Source organism: Heterocephalus glaber, unplaced genomic scaffold (assembly GCF_053883595.1).
Source record: "Heterocephalus glaber isolate CG9 unplaced genomic scaffold, H.glaber_assembly_v1.0 deba00001547, whole genome shotgun sequence".
NCBI lineage: Eukaryota > Metazoa > Chordata > Mammalia > Rodentia > Bathyergidae > Heterocephalus > Heterocephalus glaber.
The window spans coordinates 17,958,010-17,982,721 of record NW_028258340.1 but is presented as its reverse complement, the minus strand read 5'-3'; the positions used below and the strand labels follow the sequence as shown (position 1 = coordinate 17,982,721).

At 37.9% G+C, this 24,712-nt stretch overlaps 1 protein-coding gene and 1 pseudogene across 15 annotated transcripts in view; both read right to left on the bottom strand.

Moving 5' to 3' along the window:
* Nucleotides 1–11,363, bottom strand: part of LOC101719025 (ferritin heavy chain pseudogene) — a 39,198-nt pseudogene extending 27,835 nt beyond the window's left edge.
* A 6,311-nt stretch (nucleotides 11,364–17,674) lies between these two features.
* The window catches only part of Dmd (dystrophin), a 2,486,572-nt gene continuing 2,479,534 nt past the window's right edge, over nucleotides 17,675–24,712 (bottom strand). For all 15 annotated transcript variants that reach the window (XM_004850043.4, XM_087189971.1, XM_087189973.1 and 12 more), the window contains one exon: nucleotides 17,675–20,579. In XM_004850043.4, the coding sequence (XP_004850100.2) occupies nucleotides 20,568–20,579 (12 nt within the window). In that variant the 3' untranslated portion in view covers nucleotides 17,675–20,567. The remainder of the gene's footprint in view (nucleotides 20,580–24,712) is intronic.

The window sequence follows — 24,712 nt, the reverse complement described above, 5'->3', positions numbered from 1 at the left end:
GAGGGTTAAAGAACTTAAATTATCTATCCAAAGTCACACAGCTACAAGGCAACTAAGCATAGGAGACAGTAAACTACCACCTATGGATCGAGCAAATCTGACCCCATAACTGCCACTGTAAGTAAAGATTTTTTTTTTTTTTGGTACCGGGGATCGAACTCGGGTTCTTGCACTTCCGAGGGAGGTGGCAGAACCACGGAGCTAAATCCCCGGGCCTACTGTAAGTAAAATTTTGATGGAACATTGTAATACGCGTTTGTTTCCACATTATACATGTGTGCTATGTCATATACTAACAACATCTGAGTAGTTTGCAATAGCGATATATGGCCATGTGATGATTTTGCGTGACAAGTTGGCAAGGCCACTTAGCAATTTGGTCAAGCACTATCCTGGTTGCTTTTGTGAAGATTAGGTAAGATTAACATTTAAATCAGTAGACTGAGTAAAATGGATTATCCTTCAGGGTGGGAGTGTCCTCTAATCAGCTGAAGATCTTAAAACAAAAACAGTGACGGCGCCAGAGAAAGAAAGAATTCTGCCAGCAGACTGCCTTTGGACTTGAAGTACAACTCTTCCATGGGTCTCCAGCCTGTCCACCTACCATGCAGATTCTGGACTTTCAGCCTCCACAGTCATATAGATCCTGCTATTGCTTCTGTTTCACTGAAGAACCCTAATAATAGTCCATGAAGCCTAGAATACAGTGGACCCTTGACTTAAGAACTCAATTCATTTGCGAGTGCTGGTTGTAACTCAAATTGGTTGTAAGTCAAGACTAATTTTCCCATAATAATGGAAATACCCATAATGCATTCTGAACCTCCCAAAGCACCCCTTAACTAACCTTTTCATAATAAAAAGGGTTGTATAATGTGCGTAATTTGCCAGAAACATCAGTAATTTTCCTAGTGCATTCACCAAAAAGTTATAAAATATTTCTAGTTTACCAGAAACAATTTCATACTGAGTTCAGTATTTAAGTTGACATCTTTGGCTTGCAGGAAGGGAGGATGAAATGGAAGGTGGTTATTGTTTGAAAGGAGAGTCCCCTTTCATAAGAACATCAGGAATATGGCTCTCTGGTGTCCTTTCTCTCCTTGGGAGAGTCTGTAGCCCACTAGGATCTGCTTCTGGCTCACTAGGACTCAACCTTTTCAGAACTAAAAACTGGTCTAAGGTTGTCTGTTTCTGTCTTTAACACTATTCTGTAGTATTACATGATACTATCATTAAGCAAGTGAATGCAATGATTGGCTTTTTCTGTCTGGGTGGGTTTCTCTACAAATGTTTGTAGCTCTGTCCATTTTTTCAGGATTTCCTTTATTTCAGAAGACCTTTGCTGCACTGATTGTTGATACCTCCCCTCCTCTTCAGAAAGCTCCTCAGCTGCCATTCTCTGTTGCTCAGCCAGAAGTTGCTGAAGTTCCTCTGTAGACAATTCCTCTGAGGGTTCCTCTACCTGTTCCTCAACATCACCTCTGTCTATCTGCAAGCCTATGGACTCTACCATAGTGACAGTGTCCTCAACCACAGGGTCAATTGAAGGTTCAGGCTCCTCTACACTGCCTTCAAAGTCTCTTTCCTATATAATTTTAGGCCACACTTTCTTCCAGGCAGATCTCAGTGTCCTTAGAGAGACACCGGCCCAGGATTTCTCAATTAACCTCACACGGGAAAGGGTGTTGTAATGTTCCTTCCAGAACTCTTTAAGGGTTAAATCTGTATCTGAGACCATCTGGAAGCACACTGGGAACAGTTTCTTGGTGTATAGCTTCTTAAAGTTAGCTATGACCTGCTGGTCTATAGGCTGCAGTAGAGGAGTTGTATTAGGTGGGAAGAACTCCACTGAGAGCCGTGGGAATTCTTCAGCCAATTCTTCTTCTAAACCTCGTGAGTGAGCTGGAGGATTGTCCTTGATGAGGACAGCCTTGAATGGTAAACCTTTGTTCTCTAGATATTTCTTAACATTAGGACAGAAAGCCTCCCTGATCCACTCAAGAAAAAGTACTCTTGTAACCCAGACTTTTGCATTAGATCTCCAGATGATCCCTAGCCTATTCTTCATGATTTTATGTTTTCTGAATGCTCTTGGGGTCTCAGAGTGATAAACCAAGAGAGGCTTTATCTTGAGGTCACCACTCACTTTGGCCATAGCAATAAAGTTAGCCTATCCTTCGTAGGCTTGTGGCCTGGGATTTTCTTTTCTTCCTGGGTAATGTATGTTTTCCTGGGCATTTTATTCCAGAAAGGGCCAGTTTGATCATGTTGAAAACTTGAGGGCAAAAGCCATTTCTCTGAGTCATTGTTTCAAAGTGGTGTATGCAATTTTCAGCAGCACTTTTATCATCACTGGCTGCTGCACCATGCCTAGTTTTCCCTTTAAAATTGTGAAACCACCCCTTACTGGCAAGAGATGTTTCACCATTATCACTCGTTGATGGATTATCCTTTATGAGATCTGCATTTATAGCCCTTGCTTTTTCACAAATTATAGACTCAGATAGGCTATAACCTGCTATCTGCCTTTCGTTTATCCACACTAATAGCCTTTCTACCTTAACACTGTTGATCATGACTTACAAATGTGAGTAACACCTTTAGCAACACTAGCTTCCTTATACAAATCTTTTCTCTATGAGACTGTTGAGATGGTGGATTTTGACATGTTGTACATATTAGTGAGATTGGTCACATGAACGCCTCTCTCATATTTCTCCTAATTTCCTTCTTCTTTTCAATTGTGCTGCCTTTCTTTACCTTCCCTGCCTTCCTTAGCTTCTTGTCTAGCTTTTTTGGGGCTATTTTGATAGCAGTAATCATAGTGATCATATAAAGCACTGACTGAAGTCATGTCCACAAACACACGCATCTGGGCTCAGACTGAGGCTTACTTACACTTACATATGCTTTTCTGGCATTGTGAGTTTTTGTTTAAAACCGCACAAGTGGCCAGCATTTGAGTTGTAACTCAAGACTTTGGTCGTAAGTTAAAACTAAAATTCAGGTCATAACCCAAGTTGCTTGCATGTGAGGCCAGTCGTAACTCGAGAGTCCACTGTACTTATTAGCTGGTCTTTTAGAAAAAAGTTTGGTGACCTGTGGCTACTGGCCAGGATACAAGTCTAGATAATTTCAATTTAGAGTATAACATGTTCCTGCAAGCTTGAACCACCAGGGGTACATGTATGACTGTCCCATTGGGCAGTTTGTACCACTGGTGGTACAAATAGATCTAAGCATTTCTATTGGCTGTTTCACTAATAAAAAGCCACTGGATGGGACAGTCACGCATGTACCACTGGTAGTTCAAGCTGCCCAGCAGTGAGGCATATGAATTATGGCTCCATCATGACCATGTTAAGCTGACACTACCCTACACTGCCTCAGAGAATAGCCAACCAACTGAATACACTCTGGCCATTAAAAATTATGAAATTAAACTACACTTATTGCTTTCTAAAAATGTTTAGGATATATCCCTAAGCAAAAAAAGTAGGTTACACTCACACTTCAAGTATCATCACAGTTCTGTTAGAAAAAATACATGAAGAACATTAAGGAAGTGTATACTAGAATATGTTAATAGTAGTTTTCACCTGGCATTGGATTATGGGTGATTTTTAATTTTCTTTTACCTCTGTGTATTTTATGAATATTTCATATTGAGCACACAGTTTAAAGTAGAACAACAGAACACTTCATTTGGTAAATGAAAAGAGAATGATTTGGTTTTTATACTGCCTCAAAATAATCTCCTGTCAAAATATCCAGGTTAAAGTGGCTCCATCAAAATGTCCTCGATGGCAAAACAATGGCAGCCACAGCTTTCTCCTTGTGTCCTATTAGTTTATTTCTCATGCAACACACAGTTTGGATAATATTTCAAGAGCACTCTTCTGTTCTTAGTACTCCTGTGCATACATTTTTTTCAATGGATTCCCATTTAATGCCACGATTGTTGTCAGTATGGCACAAGGGCCTTGTGGGAACTATTCCCTTCCACTTTTCTTGGTCCTTGGCCCTTTCTGTACCTGTCTTGCCCTATCTGTTTCAGTTACACTGACCTATCTATAGTTCCTGAAAGGGCCCTGGTTCTTACTTTGGTCTGACAAGAGCTAGTCTCATTATGGCCACAGGAAGGAAGATGTTATCTTTGCTTTTCTTTAGTGCCTGCAAAGGTGCTTATCACAAGTAGGCAAAATGTTTGTTGAATTTAAGTTGAATGAATGGATGGAATGGAGAACCTGTATTATGATTCTTAATGAGTTTTCAATGACATTTAAGTCACTGCAATGTCACTGTACTAGCACTGTTCTTCAGTTGCACTTTTGTGGGGTGACTAGGAACCTAGTCATAATATATAAACATCATTTGAATTAAAAAAGTGTGTGTTCTTTCCCTCTCTGTCAAAGCTGGTGGCCAATCTAGTTCATTTTTCTAAGTTCCCAGAAAGTCTATAGATTCTATCCTTCCTTGCATTAGGTTGGGAAATTGTGGCTGAATTTTTTCTGATGAGAAGATGAATAGATATGATTTGTCCCTTCCACATGTGTGTCTTCTACAATATTCTCATTCTGGTCCATGTGGTGTGATTCAAAGGCTTCAGAAATGATGAAGTTGCAAGAAAGAGTTAGCCTTGCTCCTGATCTGTGATGTAGGCTAGAGAAAAACTGGTATTGGATTTGGTGAGATTTTTGTGGACTACTTGTTATCGAAGCACAACCTAGCATCTCCTGACTGCATCATATTTCAAATACACTTTTGTTACTCTACTTGGCTCTGAGTTAGGCAGAATTTATAGGGTCATTTTCATTTGACACTTTGGAATGCAGATGTCGAAGCATATCTCCTTATTCAGCTTCTTCATTTTATATTTTCCAAATGATTTGAAAGAGAAACATGGGAGTAAGATAATGACTATTCAGTAGAAAGCAAAAAATAGTACAGAGCACAAATAACTGACAATTAGCATAACAATTCTTACTATTAATATGAGTCATTCATTTCTCTTTTTATATTTCAGAAATCTGCTATGTTTAATAGAAAGCACTACATACACTGCCTTTTTGATGAAAGGGGGTTGTACAAATTTATCAAGCACATCCATATATTATGTGCTTAATGTGTTGATTCATTTTTATAAGAATTAAATCCAACTAAAAATTAATTAGGACATACTATGTATGTTTTGTTAAACAACAATGCTGTTTTTGGTTGATATTCAGGTAGGGACATTTATAGATGCAGACTGCTTTTAGTAATGTTCGTCTGTTAAATTATCTCTGCTAAATGTGACCAGAAATGTGGAATTTTTTAACTGGCAATTATAATTCTTGGGCTGCATGTTACTTTATTAGTCATCTGGCTCCCAAATCCATATAGGAACTTTTCATGACCATCATACACTGGAGAGAACATTACTTTACTCTGAAGATCAAATTAATTGGCAAGGCCTTTTCTGAACAAAACACATGGAAGAGGGCTGGGGATTTAGCTCAGTGACACTGTGCCTGCCTCGAAAGTGCAAGGTCCTAAATTTGATCCCCGGTACCAAAACCAAAAACAACAACAAAAAAACCCCAAACAAACAAACAAAAAACACATGAAAGAATAGTAACATCATGCTTGCAGATGTAATGATTTGATCTGGTATAGGGATTTTCTCTTGGAAATTTTGTCTGATTTTCCCATTTTTGATTAATACCCCCACCTTGTGCTACCACTTTAATTTGTGAGAGTATCATGTCATAATCTATGGCAAGTGTTTCTCACCTGGCTACTCTAGCAGACCATGAGGTACAGTATGACACATTTAGACCCCCTTTGTACCTTATATTCTAAATGTTTGGCCAAAGTAGAAACCCAGTACATGCTTATTTTATAAATATTAACACTATTATTTAGACTTGTACTTTAGAACTAGAAAATCCACTTAAAACAACAGGTACTTTACCATTATCATTTTAAATTAATTTTTCTGTCATATATAAATACATAGGTTGTGTTTTTTCTGATTACTATTTATTGGCATATAGCTGTGTTGCAGATTATCTGTAGATCAATCTGGAGGCTATTGGCATCACTTATGAGATTACAATTTCCAATCTATGAACACAATATAGCTGTATGCTTTTATATTTTCTTCAGTGCCTTACAACAAAGCCTGATAAAATTTCTGTAAAGATCTTTCACATTGTTTGCTGGATTTATTTCTATGTTCTTTATTGTGAGGCAATTTAAAATGATATCTTAAAAAAAACACAAAACATCTTTTTGCTGAGCTTAGGGTGTAGCTCAGTGGTACAATACTTCCTAGCCCTTGTGAAGCTCTGGATTTCATCTCCAGCATAGGAAAACAAGAACCAAAATTTCCTTTCTCTTTGATAATAATACAATTGCTCCTTACCTGTGGATTTCTGGATTTCACAAATTGACTAATTTTCTCATTTGAATGATGTTTCTAATGATTTTCTATGAGGACAATCAAATATCTTTTAACAGTATAAATTTTTTTTCTCAAACTCATTAGCTAAGAACTCTTAACACACCACTGAATGATGTGATGTTAGTAGGTAGCTTCATTATGTTCCTTAATTTAAGGGCATATGTCAGTGTTTTCCCACTATGTAATAGGATGAAAATTTCTGGAAGTTAATGACAGTGACTGTACAACTCAATGAAACTTTTGGGACATTTTGAAAGCAGTTGTAAGAAGAAATTTCATTGCAATCAATGCTCTCATTACAAAAACAGAACAAGCCAAAATAAATAACCGTATGAGAAATCTTAAGATACCTGAGAAACAATAACAAACCAGCCCCAAAACTCTAAGGAGCAAAATTATTAAGATGAGAGTAAAATTAATGAAATCGAGACTAAAAAACTGTAAAACAAATCAACAAAGTGAAGAGCTGGTTCTCCCAAAGAATAAATGAAATAGACAAGCCCTTAGCAAGACTCACTAAGAGAAAGAGAGAAAAGACTCACATATATACAATAAGAAGTGACAAAGGTGAAATCATGACATTGTCAAAATCCGGAAGATAGTAACTACTTTGAAAAATTATATTCCAACAAATCAGCAAGTTTTGAAGAAATAGATTTCTAGACACATATGAATTACCAAAACTAACCCAAGAAGACATAAATATACATAACAATCGAATCACAGGCGATGAAATTGACTCAGTAATAAAGAATCTACCAACTAAAAAAAGCCCAGGACTTGATGGATTCATGGCTGATTTCTACAAAACCTTTAAGGATGTTATATCACCAATACTCCTCAAGCTGTTGAAAGAAACTGAAAGGGATGGAGTGCTCCCAAATTTATTTATGGAAGCTAGTATCACCCTGAACCCAAAACCAGATAAAGACTGAACTAAAAAAGAGAACTATAGGCCAATCTCTTTAATGAACATAGATGCAAAAATCCTCAACAAGATATTATCAAATAGAATGCAGCATATTATCAAAAAGCTGATACATCATGGTCAAGTAGGTTTCATCTCAGAGATTCAAGGAAGGTTCAACATACATAAGTATATAAATGTAACACATCACATAAACAAGGTAAAAAACCACATGATCATATCAATACCTTCAGAAAAGGCTTTCAACAAAATCCAACACCCCTTCATGATAAAAACCCTGAAGAAAACAGGTACAGAAGGACCATACCTGAAAAAGGTAAAGGCTATCTGTAACAAAGCAACAGTCAGCATCATACGAAATGGGGAAAAACTGAAAGCATTCCTCCTAAAATCAGAAAAAAAAGACAAGGATGTCCACTATCACCTCTGCTATTCTACATAGTACTTGAAACACTGGCTAGAGTGACTAGGTGAGAGAATCAAATAAAAGGGATACATATAGGAAAAGACTCAAATTATCACTATTTTCAGATAACATGATACTCTACATGGAAGACCCAAAGAACTCTACCAAGAAACTCTTAGAATAACTAATTTCAGCAAAGTAGCAGGATATAAAATCAACACACAAAAATCATCAGCATTTGTGCATACTATGAATGGGATGAGAAGGAAATTATGAAAACAATACCTTTCAAAGTCGCAAGAAAAATGAAATACTTAGAAACTAACCTAAGCAAAGAAGATCTCTACAAAGAAAACTACAGTACTCTGAAAAAGGAGATTAAAGAAAACATCAAAAAACAGAAAGATGTCCTTTGCTCCAGGGTAGGCAGAACCAATATTGTCAAAATTGTCATACTTCCAAAATTGATAAAGATAGTCAATGCAGTCTCAATCAAAATACCAACAGCATACTTTACAGATATAGAGAAAACAATTCTAAAATTCATATGGAACCCAAAGAAACTCCAAATAGCAAAAATAATTTTGGGCAATAAAGGCAAAGCAGGTGGCATAACAATACCAGACTTGAAGCTACACTACAAAGCAGTAGTGATAAAAATGGCATGGTACTGGAACAAAAACAGACACATGGATAAGTGGAACAGAACTGAGGATACAGAAGCCTCCCCAGACATATTCAATTATTTGATCTTTCACAAAGGGTCCAAAAGCATAAGGTGGAAGAAAGACAACCTATTCAGCAAGTGGTGTTGGGAAAACTAGTTATCTGTTTTCAGAAAAATGAAACTGGACCCTTATCTCTCACTACATACTAAATTAAAATCGAAAAGATCAAAGATCTAAACATTAAAATAGAAACATTAAACCTTCTGGAAGACAAAATAGGTAAAACACTTAAAGACATAGGAGTAGGAAAGGATTTTCTAAACAGAATCTCAATTATACAAGAAATAGCCGCAAAAATGAACAAATGGGATTATATCAGACTTAAAAGCTTCTGTACTGCAAAATAGTGAGAGTGAAGAGACAACCTACATAATGGGGAAAATTTTTTGTCTGTTACTCTTTAGACAGAGGGCTAATATCTAGAATATTCAAAGAACTAAAATAAATAAAACTACCAAAAATTAAAGACCAAGTCAAGAAATGAGCAAGAGAAATGAACAGACACTTCACAGAGGAAGAAATACAAATGGTCAACAAATATATGAAAAAATGTTCAACATCTCTGGCCATTAGAGAAATGCAAATTAAAACAACACTAAGATTCCATCTTACTCCAGAAAAAATAGCAATCATTCGGAAATCAAACAAATGCTGGCATGGCTGCAGTGAAAAATGTTGTATTTTGTATCACTATATTAGGGTGTTGCATACCATTTCAGGATGCCAAAGATTTTTAAGAGAAACAAGGTAAAGAGTAGGAGGAAGCATAAGAAAGACTTAAGGAGGACTCTAATATCACTTTAAAGGCACTTATAAACACTCATATCACTATAAAGGAAGACCGTAATACAACGATAAAGGTACATTTGACTTATATTTGAGCAAAATGCTAGAATGGCCATTGGGTACTATTGTGTGACTTGGGACAGGTGGTCCTGTCATGTGTGAAAAAGGCTTAGATGTGACATTGAGCTGAACAAGGCAGCAAAAGACAAGTCAGAGAGTCAAAGGAAACAAGGAAAGGCTTGTAATGAAGCCATTTCACATTCTTGCTTTAGCCTTTACCTTGCCTATATTGCTATCAAATATTACCAGACTTGAAGGGCAATCTATTCAATAAAAACTCCCAGAGGAGGATGAACCTAGTGCATCCATCATTTAGCCAGGGTGGTGGTTATTCTTCCTTTTGTATCATTCAAAATTCTACAAGCAATTATTTAAACTCCTCTTCTTCAGTTCTCTTTTCCATGGAGATGGAGAGCTGCTGCTCATTACCTTCAATGGAAGATGTTAAATTATCTGTCAGGTTTTGTTTCCTTTGGTATGAAATTCCTGTTCTCTTATTTATTTTCTTTAGGGTCTTATTTCCTTAGCAGTCATGCCTCTAATTCTCTGATGGAATGTCCCTGGGCTGTCTCTTTCATTTTGGAGCTCTGAACACCACCCCATAAAAAGAATATGACTAATGTCCAGGAAAGAAAAGCTGGTATATGAAATCTCTAAGTGTCACTTATCTGGTGTACTTTATTGTCTCCTCCATAATTCATTCATTCATTTTGAGCATTCTTTATGCCAAGAGTCTTAGGTGCTGTGGGATAGTGGAGAGAACAAAAATGGCTCAAATCTCTATCTTTGAAAACATTATATCCTGTTCAAGGGAGAAGATAATACACAAAATATATAAGAAAAGAAATCATAGTGTGACAGCTGGTAATAAATGTGATATAGAAAACAAAAGCAAGGAAAGATAATAGTTGGAAGTTGCAATTCAAAACAGTGGCTGGGACAGGTTTGACTGAGAAGGTGTATTTTTGGCAAAGACCTCAAGGAATTGAAGTCAGCAAAACAGCAGCTGGGGTAGAGCATACGTGCCAAGAAAATAGCAAGCATGAAGTCTTTGAGGTTAAACCTGGCTGGTGTGTTTGAGAAAGTGACAATAAAATGAGTGGAACAGAGTGAAGGAGGGGAAGGGTAGCAGGCACAAAGACAGAGAAGTACAGGCCAGATGGTGCAGGTCCTTATAGACTTCTAGCCAGGCTTTGGCTTTTAATTGGTGATTGGAAGCCATTGGTCTGATTACACCTTAACAGGGAAACCTTGGCTGCTGTGTTGAGAAGGAGAAAAAGGTAGCGGTTGAGAGACCAGCTAAAGGCTATTTGCAGTGATTTGTCAGCACAGCAATTATGAAGCCTTAGATTGGAGCAGAAGTAGAGCTAGAAAGAAGTGGCCAGATTCTAGATTTAACTTGAAGTGAGAGCCAACAGAATTTGTTGATGGTATGAAAAAAAAGTTGAGACTGACTTCAAGGTTTTGAGCCTATACAACTGAAAAGGACGGAGTTACCATTGACAGCAGAGGGAGAGAACATTTTAGGTAATGGCAGAGGGTAGGGCAGGAGCTTGCTCTTAGGCATAACTTTGAGAAGACAATTAAACTACCACAGGAAGATATCGAGGGGGCAGCTAGATCTGTAAGTCTAGATTTCATGGGTGATGTTCTGGCTATAGATACCAATCTTGGGAGTCATCATCATATAGAAGGTGCACTGCACCCTGAGAGTAAATGAGATCACCAAGGTAGCAAATTTTCCTAAATTTCCACTATTGCAGCAACATACTGGATAATCCACTTTTAAGGAGGAAAGGTTTGTTTTGACTCACGGTTTCAGCCCACTGTCAGTTAGTTGTATTGCTTTGCGGCCCTGGACGAGGCACTGCATCACAGTGGGAGCAAAGCTGGCAGAGCAAAGCCGCTCACCTCATGGTAGTGGAGAAGCAAAGAGACAGGAAGTGTCCCAATATCCCCTTCAGGGCACGCCCCACAATGACCGCCCTTCTTCCAACGAGGCCCCATCTCTTAAAGGTTCCGCCAACTCCCAGTTAGCTCTATGGGCTGGGAACCGAGCCTTTAACACTTGTATTTTGGGGGACATTTATCCACATCCTAGCACAAGTGTACACATAAACAAAAAGAGATTCTAAGACTAATCCTTGGATAGACCCGCTGATGTTGGGAGGTTGTCAGATGACCTGTTTGTGAAGAATATAAGCACAAACATGTACACATGCCATATAGAGTTTTAGTGGAAGCAAGCTCCAGCGAACTTTGGAGAAGGAAGGTGATTGGGCTCAGGGCGGAGGAAGGACCTTTTTCTGTGGTGTGACTGTTCAGATGAAACGTTTATAAATAAGAATGCAGCAATGAGTGCCGAACTCTAGGCTGCAGGGGGAAGCCGGAAGGACAGTGGGAGAATGTTCAGGTTTTGTCTTTTTTCACTGCTCTGTTTCCCAAGGAAAGAAGGCAAGGTTTTCTTGGTGCTCTCGCTGCTGGTCTCAGCTGCAGAAAGTTGTCTGCGGGCTGCTGGCACGCGGGCCAGAGGAGAAGTTGAGCTGTGTTGAGACAGCAGCCAAGGTCTCAGTTAATCCCAAAGGGTGCTCTGGGACTGGGATAGCCTTCCAAATTGTCCTAAATTGAGGCAAGGGGCTGAAGCCAGGCTGTTCCCCGGCGGTGTGAGAGGAGTAGTTACCTCTGGCAAGAGGGTTCTGTGACTCAAGGGCAACGCCCAGAGATGGACCCAGCTGTGACCCATTAGCAGCTGATACTCCCAGCAGCTAAAGTGAGGATGCCCTGAAGACAAGAAGGGGAGTGGCCAGGGTGCTGCAGAAAACACTACAAGCTGCAAATGCACTGAAGAGGTTAGAAATTATATTTATTCTGTGTGTGTGTGTGTGTGTGTGTGTGTGTAGGTGTAGGTGTAGGTGCAGGTGTGGTATTGGGGTTTGGACCCAGAGCCTTGTGCCCTACCACTGAGCTACATTCCCTAGCCCATTTTATTTATTTATTTATTTATTTATTTATTTATTTATTTATTTATTTTCTTTTGAGACAAGGTCTTGCTACTTTGCCCAGGCTGGGATCAAACTGAATTTGCAATCTTCCTACCTCAGCCTCTCATGGAGCTGGAATTACACATATGTGTCACCTTACCTTGCTGGGTTTGAATGTTACATCCCAGTGAGTGCAAATGAATGGAGATAGCTTTTTTTTCCACCTTGGGAAAACACATCTCTATATTTGCTGGCTTTTATCAGATGGTCAACATTTTCTCTAGGGTAATGTTATTAAATTATTTTAGGGAAGTGACTAGAGAACTGGATGAAATAGGTAGAGTTTGCAAGAACTAATGCCATTAAAATATTACCAAGTTCTGGAGCCTACCAGACAAGGAAACCATGAAAAGAATGTAGCCTAGATTCAGACAGTAAAGCAAATAGTTTTATACTGCTTCCCTAGGAAGCATGTGGAAACCTGTTGAGGTTGGTTTGTCATTGCAGTGACTGGGAAAACTACCAAGGGGGTGGTGGTTGTACATAACTGAAGAATTGGCCCAACTCAAATACCAGTAACAACTCCATTGAGACATACTGTGACTGAAAGAAGTTAGGTGTCTACTAACTAGGGCATGTTTGAGACTGTGAGGGTGCTATAGATAATGGGGTCCAGACAAGAGGAATAAATGTGAAAGAGGCAGGTAAAGCTAAGGAGGGCTTGCAGCTACCCACATAGGTAAACCAAGAACACAGGGTGTGATATCAATCATATGTGAGGCATAAAGGTTTGGAGTCCCCCAACTGTTGTCTTCATGTTAAAAAGTGATTGAATGGCTGGGTGTTGTAGCAAACACCTAATAATCCCATTATTTGGGAGGTTGAGGTAGGACGGTCACATGCTTGAAGCCTGATTGGGCAATTTAGATCTTGTTTCAAAATAAAAGGGGTTGGCTGGGGATGTAGCTCAGTGCTCCTTGGGTTCAAACCCCAGTACCCTCTCTCCCTCTGAAATAAGAAAAGCCAGAAAGGGATCGAATTCCTTCTACAGTATAGGAGTTACCCATCTCGGTGACAAATTCCTCATAAAAATCATTAACATGCCCCAGTGTTTCACTTTAGTGTGGATAGGAATTATTGCATTCCTCAGCAACCACAACCCCTGTGACAGTAACATTATTTCCTTAGTGAAGTGTTGCCCAAATGTGTTCATGTCACGACCCAAAGAGAAATTGATTAGTAATTGTACAGCATTCGTAGTTAACTGAAGGGAGTTGAAGTGACAGGCCTCATCTGGCCATTGCCAAGGCTGTGAGATTTGAAGACTTTAGCAATCCCAGGACACATTAGAAGCCCCTCTTTACCAAGTAAGCCTTGAAAGCCTAGGAAGTGTTAGCATGAAACCAAGAGATGTTGGACTAAACCTAATTGATGGGTTGATTTTTTTTTTTTTTCTTTTGCAACACAGAAGATTGAACCCAGGGCCTCGTACATAACAGGCAAGCTACTGAGCTACTTCCCCAGCCCTAATCTCTGGTTTTAATACTTCTACATTGAATTTATGGTTAAACTGTATTTGCATGAAGACTTAAAATGTTTGTGGCAATTTGGCATATTAGCAAATTGGAGAGAACAGTTTTATGTTCTAATTTAAAATGTGTCATTTTACACTATGCTTTCAAAATGAATGATAAAAGAAAATTAGACCCAGTTCATACAGTATGTGGTACTGAAACATTTCCGAGAACTTGAGATTCACTCTATTTATAGGTTTAATTTGTTTAGATTTATGTGAGTTAGGTACTAGAGATTTTGTTGTTTGGCATAGAAAGTTTTCCCTGTTAGACATTAGACAAGCTTGAAAATAAAGCAAATTGAATGTATAAATGCAATTTAGAATCAGAGAATTTAAACTGCTCAATTTGGATATGTCTGTTCACTGAAAGTGGCTTATTTTCTACAAATTGTCTCTATTTGTAAGTGGAAAAATAAGATTTGTAAGTTGAGCTGAGGTTTAAGAAAAATTAAGTTTTAAAATGTGTACCAAGACTTTATTTCCAGTTTTTCCTTTTATCTTTTTTCCTTTCCCTTCTTTCCTTTCCCCTACCCCTCCCACTTCCCCTTCCCCTTCCCCTTTGGACCTTTTCTTCCTATTTCACATTATCTATTATACATTTTGATCCTTATTTACACTTTCTCACACCAGAGAAACTATTCGGTATTTACACGTGTGTCCTACTTGTTTCACTTGAGTATAGCCTCAATGTGCATCCATTTAGCTATAAATGTCTCTAGTTTTTTCTCCTTTATGGCTGAGTAGTACTCCATTTTATTAAAAAAAAAAACACATCTTCTTTATCCAGTCTCCAGTTGATGGGGAATTGGGCTGTTTCCAAGTTTTAGCTATTACAAACTGTGCCACTATGAACATGGGTGTGCATATATCACTGTGGTATGATTCTTTTAATTCTTTTGGGAAGATACCCAGCAGGGGAATAGCTGGGTCAAATGGGACTTCTAATCCCATAAATAGGGAGAGGTGGAGGGGTTGAAGGGAGGGCAGGGGAATGGGGGTAAAAATAACAACCAAGATCTATCATGTAAACGTACAAATTCCCAATGATGAATGTCATCTTATTATACACCTAAAATGTACCAAAAACGTAATGAATAAAAAATGTATACCAAGTAGAGAAACCTGACAGAGACCACCTTAACTAAGATCAAAGTTAACAGTACTAAAAATGGCACAGATGACTGTTGGGCATCTCCCAGTGTGATGTGGTGAGCACACACCATGGCTTTGTTGTTTCTGCCAAAAAAATGCAAACCTTGAGTCAAATCCCGAGGACACATGAGACAAACCCAAAGAGGCGCATCCTACAAAGTGACCAGCTTGTACCCTTAAAAATGTCAAGGTCTTTGAAGGCAGGGGAAGGCAGAGAAACTGTTCCAGATCAAAGGAGATTAAAGAGACATGACAACTAAATGTCATGAAATCGTGAATTAGATCCTAGACCAGGGAGAAACATATAACAATAAAAGATAATTGGCACAACTGACATTTGAGTATGGGCAGTAGACAACAGTTTTGGACAAATGTTACATTACTTAATTTTACTAAATGTACTGTGGTTTTGCAAGAGCATATGATTTAGGAAAAAATAATCTAACATCTATCCATTAAGGGGATGATAAAGTAAATGAGGCTAGCGTAAACAGTTAATCTAGGTAAAGGGCATATGGGAGTACTTAGTACTACTCATTTAATTTTTCTCAAGTTCGAATTGTCAAAATTAAGTTACAGAAGAGCTCAGAACATATGCCGATTACACATAAAACACACCCATATGGATAAAATTTAAACCTCGAGTTACTGTACAACCTTTTCCGTACACAAAAGCCACTCTCAAACATCCCCAAACTTGACACATGCACACAACAGGCATTGTTTATTTGGAATGTCTCAAGTCTGGCATGTTGCTGTTCTCATGTTGTGGAATAAACCATGAGAAAGCAGCATCCTGAAGTCCAAGGAGTGACAATGTGTTTGTGGTTCCCACTCCAGTGTCCTTGCTACTGTGGGAAAGAATGATTCAAGTACTTCCTCTGCTTATTGTAAAGATCAAGTCCACACATTTGTGCCAGTGCTGGTCTTTGTGTTCACTCCACCATTAGAGCATCACAAATTCAGGGAAATCCCATGGAGGATCCGCTGAACACATCCATCAGTACTAGTGCTTTCCCCTAAATACACATTTTGCTTGCTGGTGCACAATCTGTGCCAACTTCCTCTGTCTTAATTTTTAACTTTATTGTCTCTTCCAGCAAATGCCAAGTATGGAATGGAAAGCCTTCCTCTGAGTCACCCACACACAGTTGTTTGAGACATGGTGCAATGCTGAAGATCCCTCAATTAGCTAGTTAAGGGCCATCAAAACAGCCAGACAGGGTATTTCCACAAAGATAGGTTTGGGTAATGGTGGAAAACATATAGGATTTACTCATTTAAATAGGCTGAGAATTGCTTTTGGTGTCTGTGGACTTCAGGGCACTTCTCTCTCTCAAAAAAGTAGCAAGTGATTCTTATCAGGGGTGCCACAGGTACTAACACTTCTTTTTTTTTTTTGGTACCAAGGATTGAACTCGGGACCTTGCGCTTGTGAGGCAGGCAGCAGAACCACTGAGCTAAATCCCCAGCCCCTACTAACACTATTCTTGAGCTTGACCCTCTAATATTTCTAAAATCGCCAGCAAAGGCTGCGCCCAGTAGACTTGCTACTCCTTTGGCCCACAAGCATCTAGCCCCTAATGGGGAGTCCTCTACAACGACTGCTGGGAGGCAAAAGTAGCATCTCCCTGGATGAGCTGGCATCTCTACCTCCTTCACAGCTAGGACAAGCAGAGCAGGGCAGGGGCGAGGAAGGGAGTCTCCATCCGTCCTCTGCCCAGTTGGTTCTCAGGCATTGTTGTACACACCTCTCCTACTATTCACACATCCTGAGGTTGGGTGCCATTAACGGTGATAGTAGTGACATGAAATTCTCTTGAAAAGCAAAGTGTACACTGAAAACTGGTTTAATCCAAATACTTACTAAAACAAGAAACAAAACATTCATTATGATTATTGCCCTAGAAAATTTCTCTCTCAAACTACAAATGTCCACTCTTTGATTCAACAATCTCACTTCTGGGAACAGGTCCTACAGATTCATTTATGTACATGTGAAATGATGAAATAAGATGTGCAGTCTCATCATAGCAAAAGACTGACAACTTACATATCCTGCCAAAAGGAAGTGCTTCAATAAAATATCCTACAGATGTACATTGGAATATTATACCATTATGAAAAAGAAATGGAAAAGCATTTCATATATTAAACTGGAAAGGTCTCCTGGGTCCTTTCTTAAATTTAAAGAAGGTGCATAACGGGTACAGACAATGCTATATTCTGTGACATAAAAGATAGAACTTATTTATAATTGTATACAATAAAGACACTTTAGGAGATTAAGAAGTCAGTTTCCTTGTAATTTGTTTGCTCAGAAGGCAGTGAGGAGGATGTGTAACCACCTTATGGTGGCAGGGAGTCTTTTTCACTGTTTGCCATTCTAGATTTTCATCTTCCAATCTTACGAATGCATTACATATTTAGAATTAAACCAGGTGTGGTGGTTAGCATCTGTGGTCCCCATGGCTTGGAGGGCTGAGAATGGAAGATCACTTGAGCACACAATTTGGAGCCAGCCTGAGCAGCACCGTGAGACCCCATCTCAAAATCAACAGATTCAAATGAAATTAAATAAATTAAAACAGATATTACACTCCAGACACTTTTTTGGTAACATAACTGCGTGCTTTATTAAGATACACAGTAAAGCAGTAATATAATACAATAGTAAGGCATATATTTGGTGAAGTCTGATATGTTGTGAAAATGCAATAAAACTGAAGTTTAAAAAAATAATTAGTAAATGTTACAGTGTTGGTGTTCAAACACAATATGATACTCAAGAACCCAGTACCTGAAAACAATGACATAACATGCCATGTGATGTTTATGCTTCAGTTACACTGACTATGATTTACAGTTTAATGCTTCGTGGTTATAAAGAACACAGAATATCCAAATTAAGCTCAAAACTCAGCAATAAAGCTCTGTTTTTATTCAAATTATTTTGACAGACTCACTCCAGAACTATTATCTAAAGGATAAAAGAAAGCAGGTGCAAATTTCCAATGATGAATGTCATTATATTGTATACCTAACATGTACCAATGATTAGAATGAATAATCGATAATGTAAAATAGGAAGAAAAGGTCCAAAGGGGTAGGGGTAGTGGGAGGGGCAGGGGAAAGGAAAGAAGGGAAAGGAAAAATGATGAGAAATGGAAAAAATGGAAATAAAGTCTTTGTAAATAGGGAAGGGTGGAGGGCGTGAAGGGAGGGCTAGGAATGGGGAAAAAAGAAGAACCAAGATGTATTATGTAAAGGTACAATTCCCAATGAGAAATGTAATTGTGTTGTATACCTACAATGTACTAGTAAAAGAATTTAATAAAAAAAAAAAAGAAAACGAAAAGATTAAGACAAAATTATGCACTCTACCTCTGATTTTAGAGTGAAATCTAAAACTCATTAGGATGTAAAGTAACCCCTTGTTTTAAATCTTGGTTAAAACAAATCTGAGTATGTGAAAAGTCCAGCGTCACATAAAGGAACAAATCCAAGACTAAAACCAAATTTCCTTGTAATTTGTTACCTTAGAGCTTTGGGTTTTCTTTTGGAAATTATAAAGGAAAAAGAAAATAAAGAAAAAGGTCCACACAATAGACACGTAAGCTGTGAAACAGGTGTGCACAATTACCAGGAACACCGCAAAACCAAAATGAGGTAGAACTAGCATGAGAAGCTGTGTTTTATGTTAATTATCATTACTAAAACAGACAAAACTCACTCTCCAAAAGTTAATTACACTTGATATCAGAGCAATAGATTTGCAAAATAACAGGATACACTGTGATTTCTATTAATGATTTTTTTAAATGAAAGAGTAATAAAATGACATGAAAGAGTAAAGCTTTTTCCTACCAGTCCTTAGCTTTCCCTCTTCTCTTTTTCCTCCTCTCTTTGAATTGTGTGTGTTGATATATTTAACACCTGCCTAATTCCCCAGAAAGGGTTTGGAGAAGCTTTTGCTTTTCGAACATTCAAACTGATTTCCCTTCCACTCACAAACCTGTATGGATTTAGTTGCAGAGAAATGCAAAAGGAAGAAACACAGTTCATGGGCTTCTGGATTGTTATTTATCAGTGTCACAATGTGATGGGGCTACTATCTTATACATTTTTTCCAAGAGTTATTTTAAATTAAGTCTTACGGCATTTAAAAACTCAACACGATGGGGAAAAATTGAAATAAACAACAACAACATCAAAGCCACCCACTTCTGTTTAACTGTGAGAAGGCAGAATAATTTAGCTGTAGTTAGAGAGCATACATATGGATGTTTATGAACATTCATCAAAGCCTATACTTGAAGAGTGGCTGCTCCCTCACAGGGATCGGCTGGGAATCCATAGCCCTCCAGCCTTACCATCATCCTCCTACTGCCTGGGAGTTAAAAATACCTTGTGATGGTCTGATTGCCACAGAAGCATCTTTAAATCTAAATCGTGGCACAGGCAGCAGCAGGAAGCTGAATATACCAACCAACAGATTATAGTGATATAATAAGTCTTGTGTATTCATTCACATGTTCCTTTTTTTAAAAAAATTCAATACTCTAGTTGTCAGTGAAAAGTTTAAAATGAGAAACATCTGGAGCCCCAGATAATGTGTTAGCATGGCAGTTCCCTCCTGGCTTCAGGATCCAGGGAAGATTCATCCTGGACCAAGCAGGTAAGCCTGGATAACTAGAGGCGATTTTTTTCTTCCATCAGGCAGTGGTAGAAACATTTGAAGAAATGTAAAAGGTCTGTAGAAATTCGTATCTATTTATCTATATACCTATAGTATTTATATACTTTTAGACATATAGATGTGTAAAATGAAAGCTCACAGACAGCCTCAGTCAACAATTCTCAAAAGAGCAACATGAAGTAGTCATTTGGTGGTGTTAGCATAAGTCCTATCTTTAATATTCAAGAAAAGAAAATTGCCATGAATTCCATATGAATATCACGCTAAAACAATGCAAAATAATGCGCTGCCTCAGTTCGTGTGTGTGTGTGTCTCTGTGTGTGTGTGCGTGCGTGTGTGTGTGTGTGTTTGTTTTTAGGGGTTTTTATAAACAACTTTTTTTTATAAAGCACACTTTAGTTTACAATCTTTCTTTGTAACTGTTATAAATTTTGAAACAACCCAAAATGCGTTCCATATAAAGAAATGGCAAGTTATTTAGCTATCAAGATTTTACATGTAGTTTTCTTATAACTTTTTTGTACAATTGCATAGACGTGTAAAACCTGCCATTGTTAGCAAAACAATAACAGACTTAGAAACTACTGAAATCTACAGTATAGTACCACTACCCTTCACAAAAATATAGATTTTATTTCTTGTAAACTCTTACTGTCTAATCCTCTTTGTTGTATGAATATTATAAAAACCATGCGGGAATCAGGAGTTGTAAAACACTTATTCTGCTCCTTCTTCATCTGTCATGACTGAAACTAAGGTCTCCATTGCTCTGTTCAAATCATCTGCCATGTGGAAAAGGCTTCCTACATTGTGTCCTGGAAAACAAAGGGGAAAAAGACTTAAAAAGGTGAAGGGATCAATACTCCGAGTCTTTACCATTCAGAAAATCATTCCCCATTTCTGAGTGAAGACAACACAGAAGATGCATTTGAACACAAAAGGATCTGAATTTCACCAGTTTCCAGGAAGAAGCACAGCCTTGTTAATGAAGCGCTGCACATGGTTAGTATCAGCTTAATACTGGATCAGGCTACTGGTGTTAAGTGGAAAAAGGTCAAACATTGCACTCATCTTCCCAATATAAATATCATATCAAAAGGATTCCATGGATAATCACATGATTCCAGTCACAGCAAGAATAGTTCATGATGGGAGATATCTTTTCCATTTTCTGTATTTAGGACTTACTTGTAGTCATGATTTTTTTTACTACTAAACTATTACCGTCATAACAATCACCACCCTCATCAGTACCAACGCCACCCCGGAATACCATCGCCTTTATTACCATCATGGCCACCATCACACACCACATGAATCTTCATTTTTAAGGCTGTCTCAAGCTGTGAAGGGTAGTAGTATTATGATGGAGGTGACCATTTTCTCTCTGCTTTTATTGGGTTGAAAAGTAAACTTGTGAGTTGACCTTTTTGTACACTGATAATATTTGGAGTAGAAAGCTTCAGAATTAAAAGCACTCTTCACTACAAATTATTCTAGAACCTAATTATAATAGGACCCACCTGGATTATATGGACTTGCATATCCTGTGAACCCATCTTTGATCTCTTCCTATATCAAGTTTAACTATCAGAATAGTCTTTTAATAATAACGTGGCGTGACCTAGCATTAATCCTCCAGCATGGAACACAAGAGAGCACCATTATGTCCTTGAGTATTCTGCAGCAAAGTTCAGATGTAGAGTAACATAATCTGAGGCATTATAGATTACCTTTTCTTATATGTCCCATATTTTTATAGGGCTTTTTTTTCCCCTTTGGTACCAGAGATGGAACTCAGGACCTTCTGCTTTCGAGGCAGGCGGCAGAACCACTGAGCTAAATCCCTGGCCCTATAGGGCTAATTTTAATTCTTGCACATTGGTAAGACATTCTGCTCTTCAAGTCCTGCTTTTGGAACTGAAATGTTTTACTAGGCTATTATTACCTTGCCATCCATCAACTTTACAGATTCTCATAATAATTATTAAAAAATCCCAGTAAAAATTAAAAGACTAGAGCAGGTTCTCTGTTCTAATATTTATTTCAAGTGTTTTTTTTTTTTAATGAAACTTGGAAGAGGGTTCAAGGGCAGGCCTTTAAACAGTAATGGCACCAGATCAAATTGAAGACTTATTGAAAGTTTAATGTCATTCAGGCACTTATACTAAGATAAACAAGTTTGTAAATCTGAGTTTTATTAGTGCAAAGAGTTTCAGTAAGAGCTAATCATCTTCTTTAAAAAATCACTTTTGATTTTGGTTGAGACTGCAAATTTAAAAATTTTAAACAAAACAAATTTAGTCTTCATAAAGTGGATGAATAGTTTGGCAGCCCTCAGGAAAGAACTGAAATTCATCTTTAGTTTTCCTATGCCATTAAAACCACAGGCAAACACCCTGGTCTACTACTGCTCCTTAAAACTCAGAGTACAAATATATATCTGAAGCCACTAGGTCGGAGGGCTTCCCTTGTAGCTTATTTTTGACTGTATAGCAATCCTAGGAAATCTGCACAATTATTCATGCATAATTGAAAATGGACATACTAACTTCAAATTCTGAATCACCAGCAATCTTAATAGCTATTAACAAAGCCAGTAAAAAAATTAAACTCAAGGTAGATCATTTGGCATCTAGAAAATGCATTATAAAACACAAAACAAAGGGGTGAATTCAGTTTTTCCCGTTGGATTATTGATAATAAAAAAAAAGTGCCTTCTTTTGGAGACAGGGTCTCGATATGTAGTCCAGTTGGGCCTTGAGTCACTCACTATGTAGCCCAGACTAGCCTCAAACTCGTTGTGATCCTCCTGCCTCAGCCTGAATGGTGGGATTACAGGTGTGTACCACCACATCCAGCAAAAAAGAGCCTTTTAAAATTGTATACTAGTGGATGTGAACTGCAGTTCAAAAGATAACACAAGTAGGGCCAGGGATTTAGCTCAGTGGTTTCTCCACCTGCTGTGCAAGCACAAGGACTTGTGTTCGATCCCCAGTACCCCCCCCCCCAAAAAAAAGATAACACAAGTAAATGAATTTACAGATTACACAGCCAAGTGGTACTTCCATTCCTTGACATGGTGTTCAGTTACTGTCTGGAAGAATAATTCTCATGCCTCTAAGAAGTCTAAGTTCTAGGGATATCATCTATTTAACAAATTTCCCAGGCTAAAGAGAGGTTCATTATTCTTAATATACCACACGTTCTCACAAAATGTTTGGTGGCCTTTAACCTATTTTAGACTGTTCAAAGTTCACAACTGACCTTGTGACCATCTTTATGCTATAAAAACAAATAACTTTTAGGGTTACCTCACCATATCTAGATTATGCTTTTGGTGACCTCAACTATAAATACCTGTTTCACCAGAATATTGATTCCAGTTTGTTTTTTCCTGTGGAGGTTTTTATTAGATCCAGAAAAAACAACTCTCTTTGACCAAATATTGCCCCAAAGAATCATAACTAAATCCAGTGGATGATAAAACTGCAGTGTGACATGGACACAGAAAAACAGATTTGTATCTTGGTTCTATTATCCATGCGTGGAAGGCAGAGCATTAGTGAGGTCATTAACTTTACGTGACAGATTGTTCTAAAGTCAAAATTAAAATCTCATTCTATAAATGTAAGAGGCACTGAAGAGCAGCCAGGATTCAGGCATTTGCAATCAGCTTCAGGCACAAGTTGACACAAAAATATGTCTATAGAAAGTATTAATTTAATCCATTCTTAAGCAAGGATTATTGAACACAAAGGCAGCATGCGTTGAACATTAGGGCAGTTTTATGTGTTTCCAAGTTGGCACAAACTTCAACACATTTAGTCTCACAAGCCACCACTGCCTAAGGGAGTTGTTTTCTACAGTGATTGGAATTGAGACTTTCTGGCAAAGATCCAAGACCTCAATAGCAATCTGGCAGTCTATTTTTTTTTTTTTAAATACAATTCCCAAATAAATGGTTAGCTTTCAGTTGGCCAAAGCCAACCCAGAATATCACAGTGAAATTTGCCTATCTTTTTTTTCTATAATTTAATGTCTGAAAAAAAATCTGGTCTACTATGAATTTCGGGTGTTTTCATAGCATTAAAAAAAGACATTATTTTGATTCTCTGGCTTCTGGAAACTTATCTATCATCTCTCATACACCTAAGATAGTAGTCTCAAATGCTTTTGTAACTTTAATTGTATGTGCTGGTGTTTAAACAATGTGTTCATGAACAAAACATGTTTGAGGGGGTTGACAAAATTATGGTGTGATTTTTCACTGAAAGTTAAAATAAATTTTAAGGGGCACTTACCATAAGAATGGACTCCAGAAGTCCCACATATGAAGTGCAGGAGCTAGGAGCATTCAATGCTTCAATGATTCAGGTTTCTTTAATTTTTCTTCCCAGTCTACCACTCCTTCCCTGGCACCCAATTCCTAAAGCCTTGGCCTCCAGGGAGAACTGAGATTTTGAAATAGACACACTAAAGATCCTTAAAGTCATTAGACTTACATGGCATGATGTTGGTAGAATTTTAGTATGATTTCCTATGTTTAAAAGTATCAGTGGCCATGCTAGTACATGCCATTGCTAAGGATCCACAATCTTCTCATATAAAAACTTTCTACCCATCCATCCTATCTTCCAGAACAGTACAATGCTATTGACATCCCATGGGAGAGTTTTCCTTCTCCCTCCTTCACATTAAACTTTTGGCAAGGACAATTTTGTTTCACATGGGCTGTGTCACCCAACACTTTGTCATCCAAGAGTCACTTGATTAGGTAATTTAGTGTTCACAAAATATTCTTGGTAGAATGGAAGTAAGGAGCAACTTTCACTGTAAAAGCCCAAACCACATTTGGTGATAATGCTGTACCATGCCCCTTTCAACCACTTAAGAGGCATTAATAAAACCCTCAAGATTCCAACATTTATATTTTTTAACTTAATTG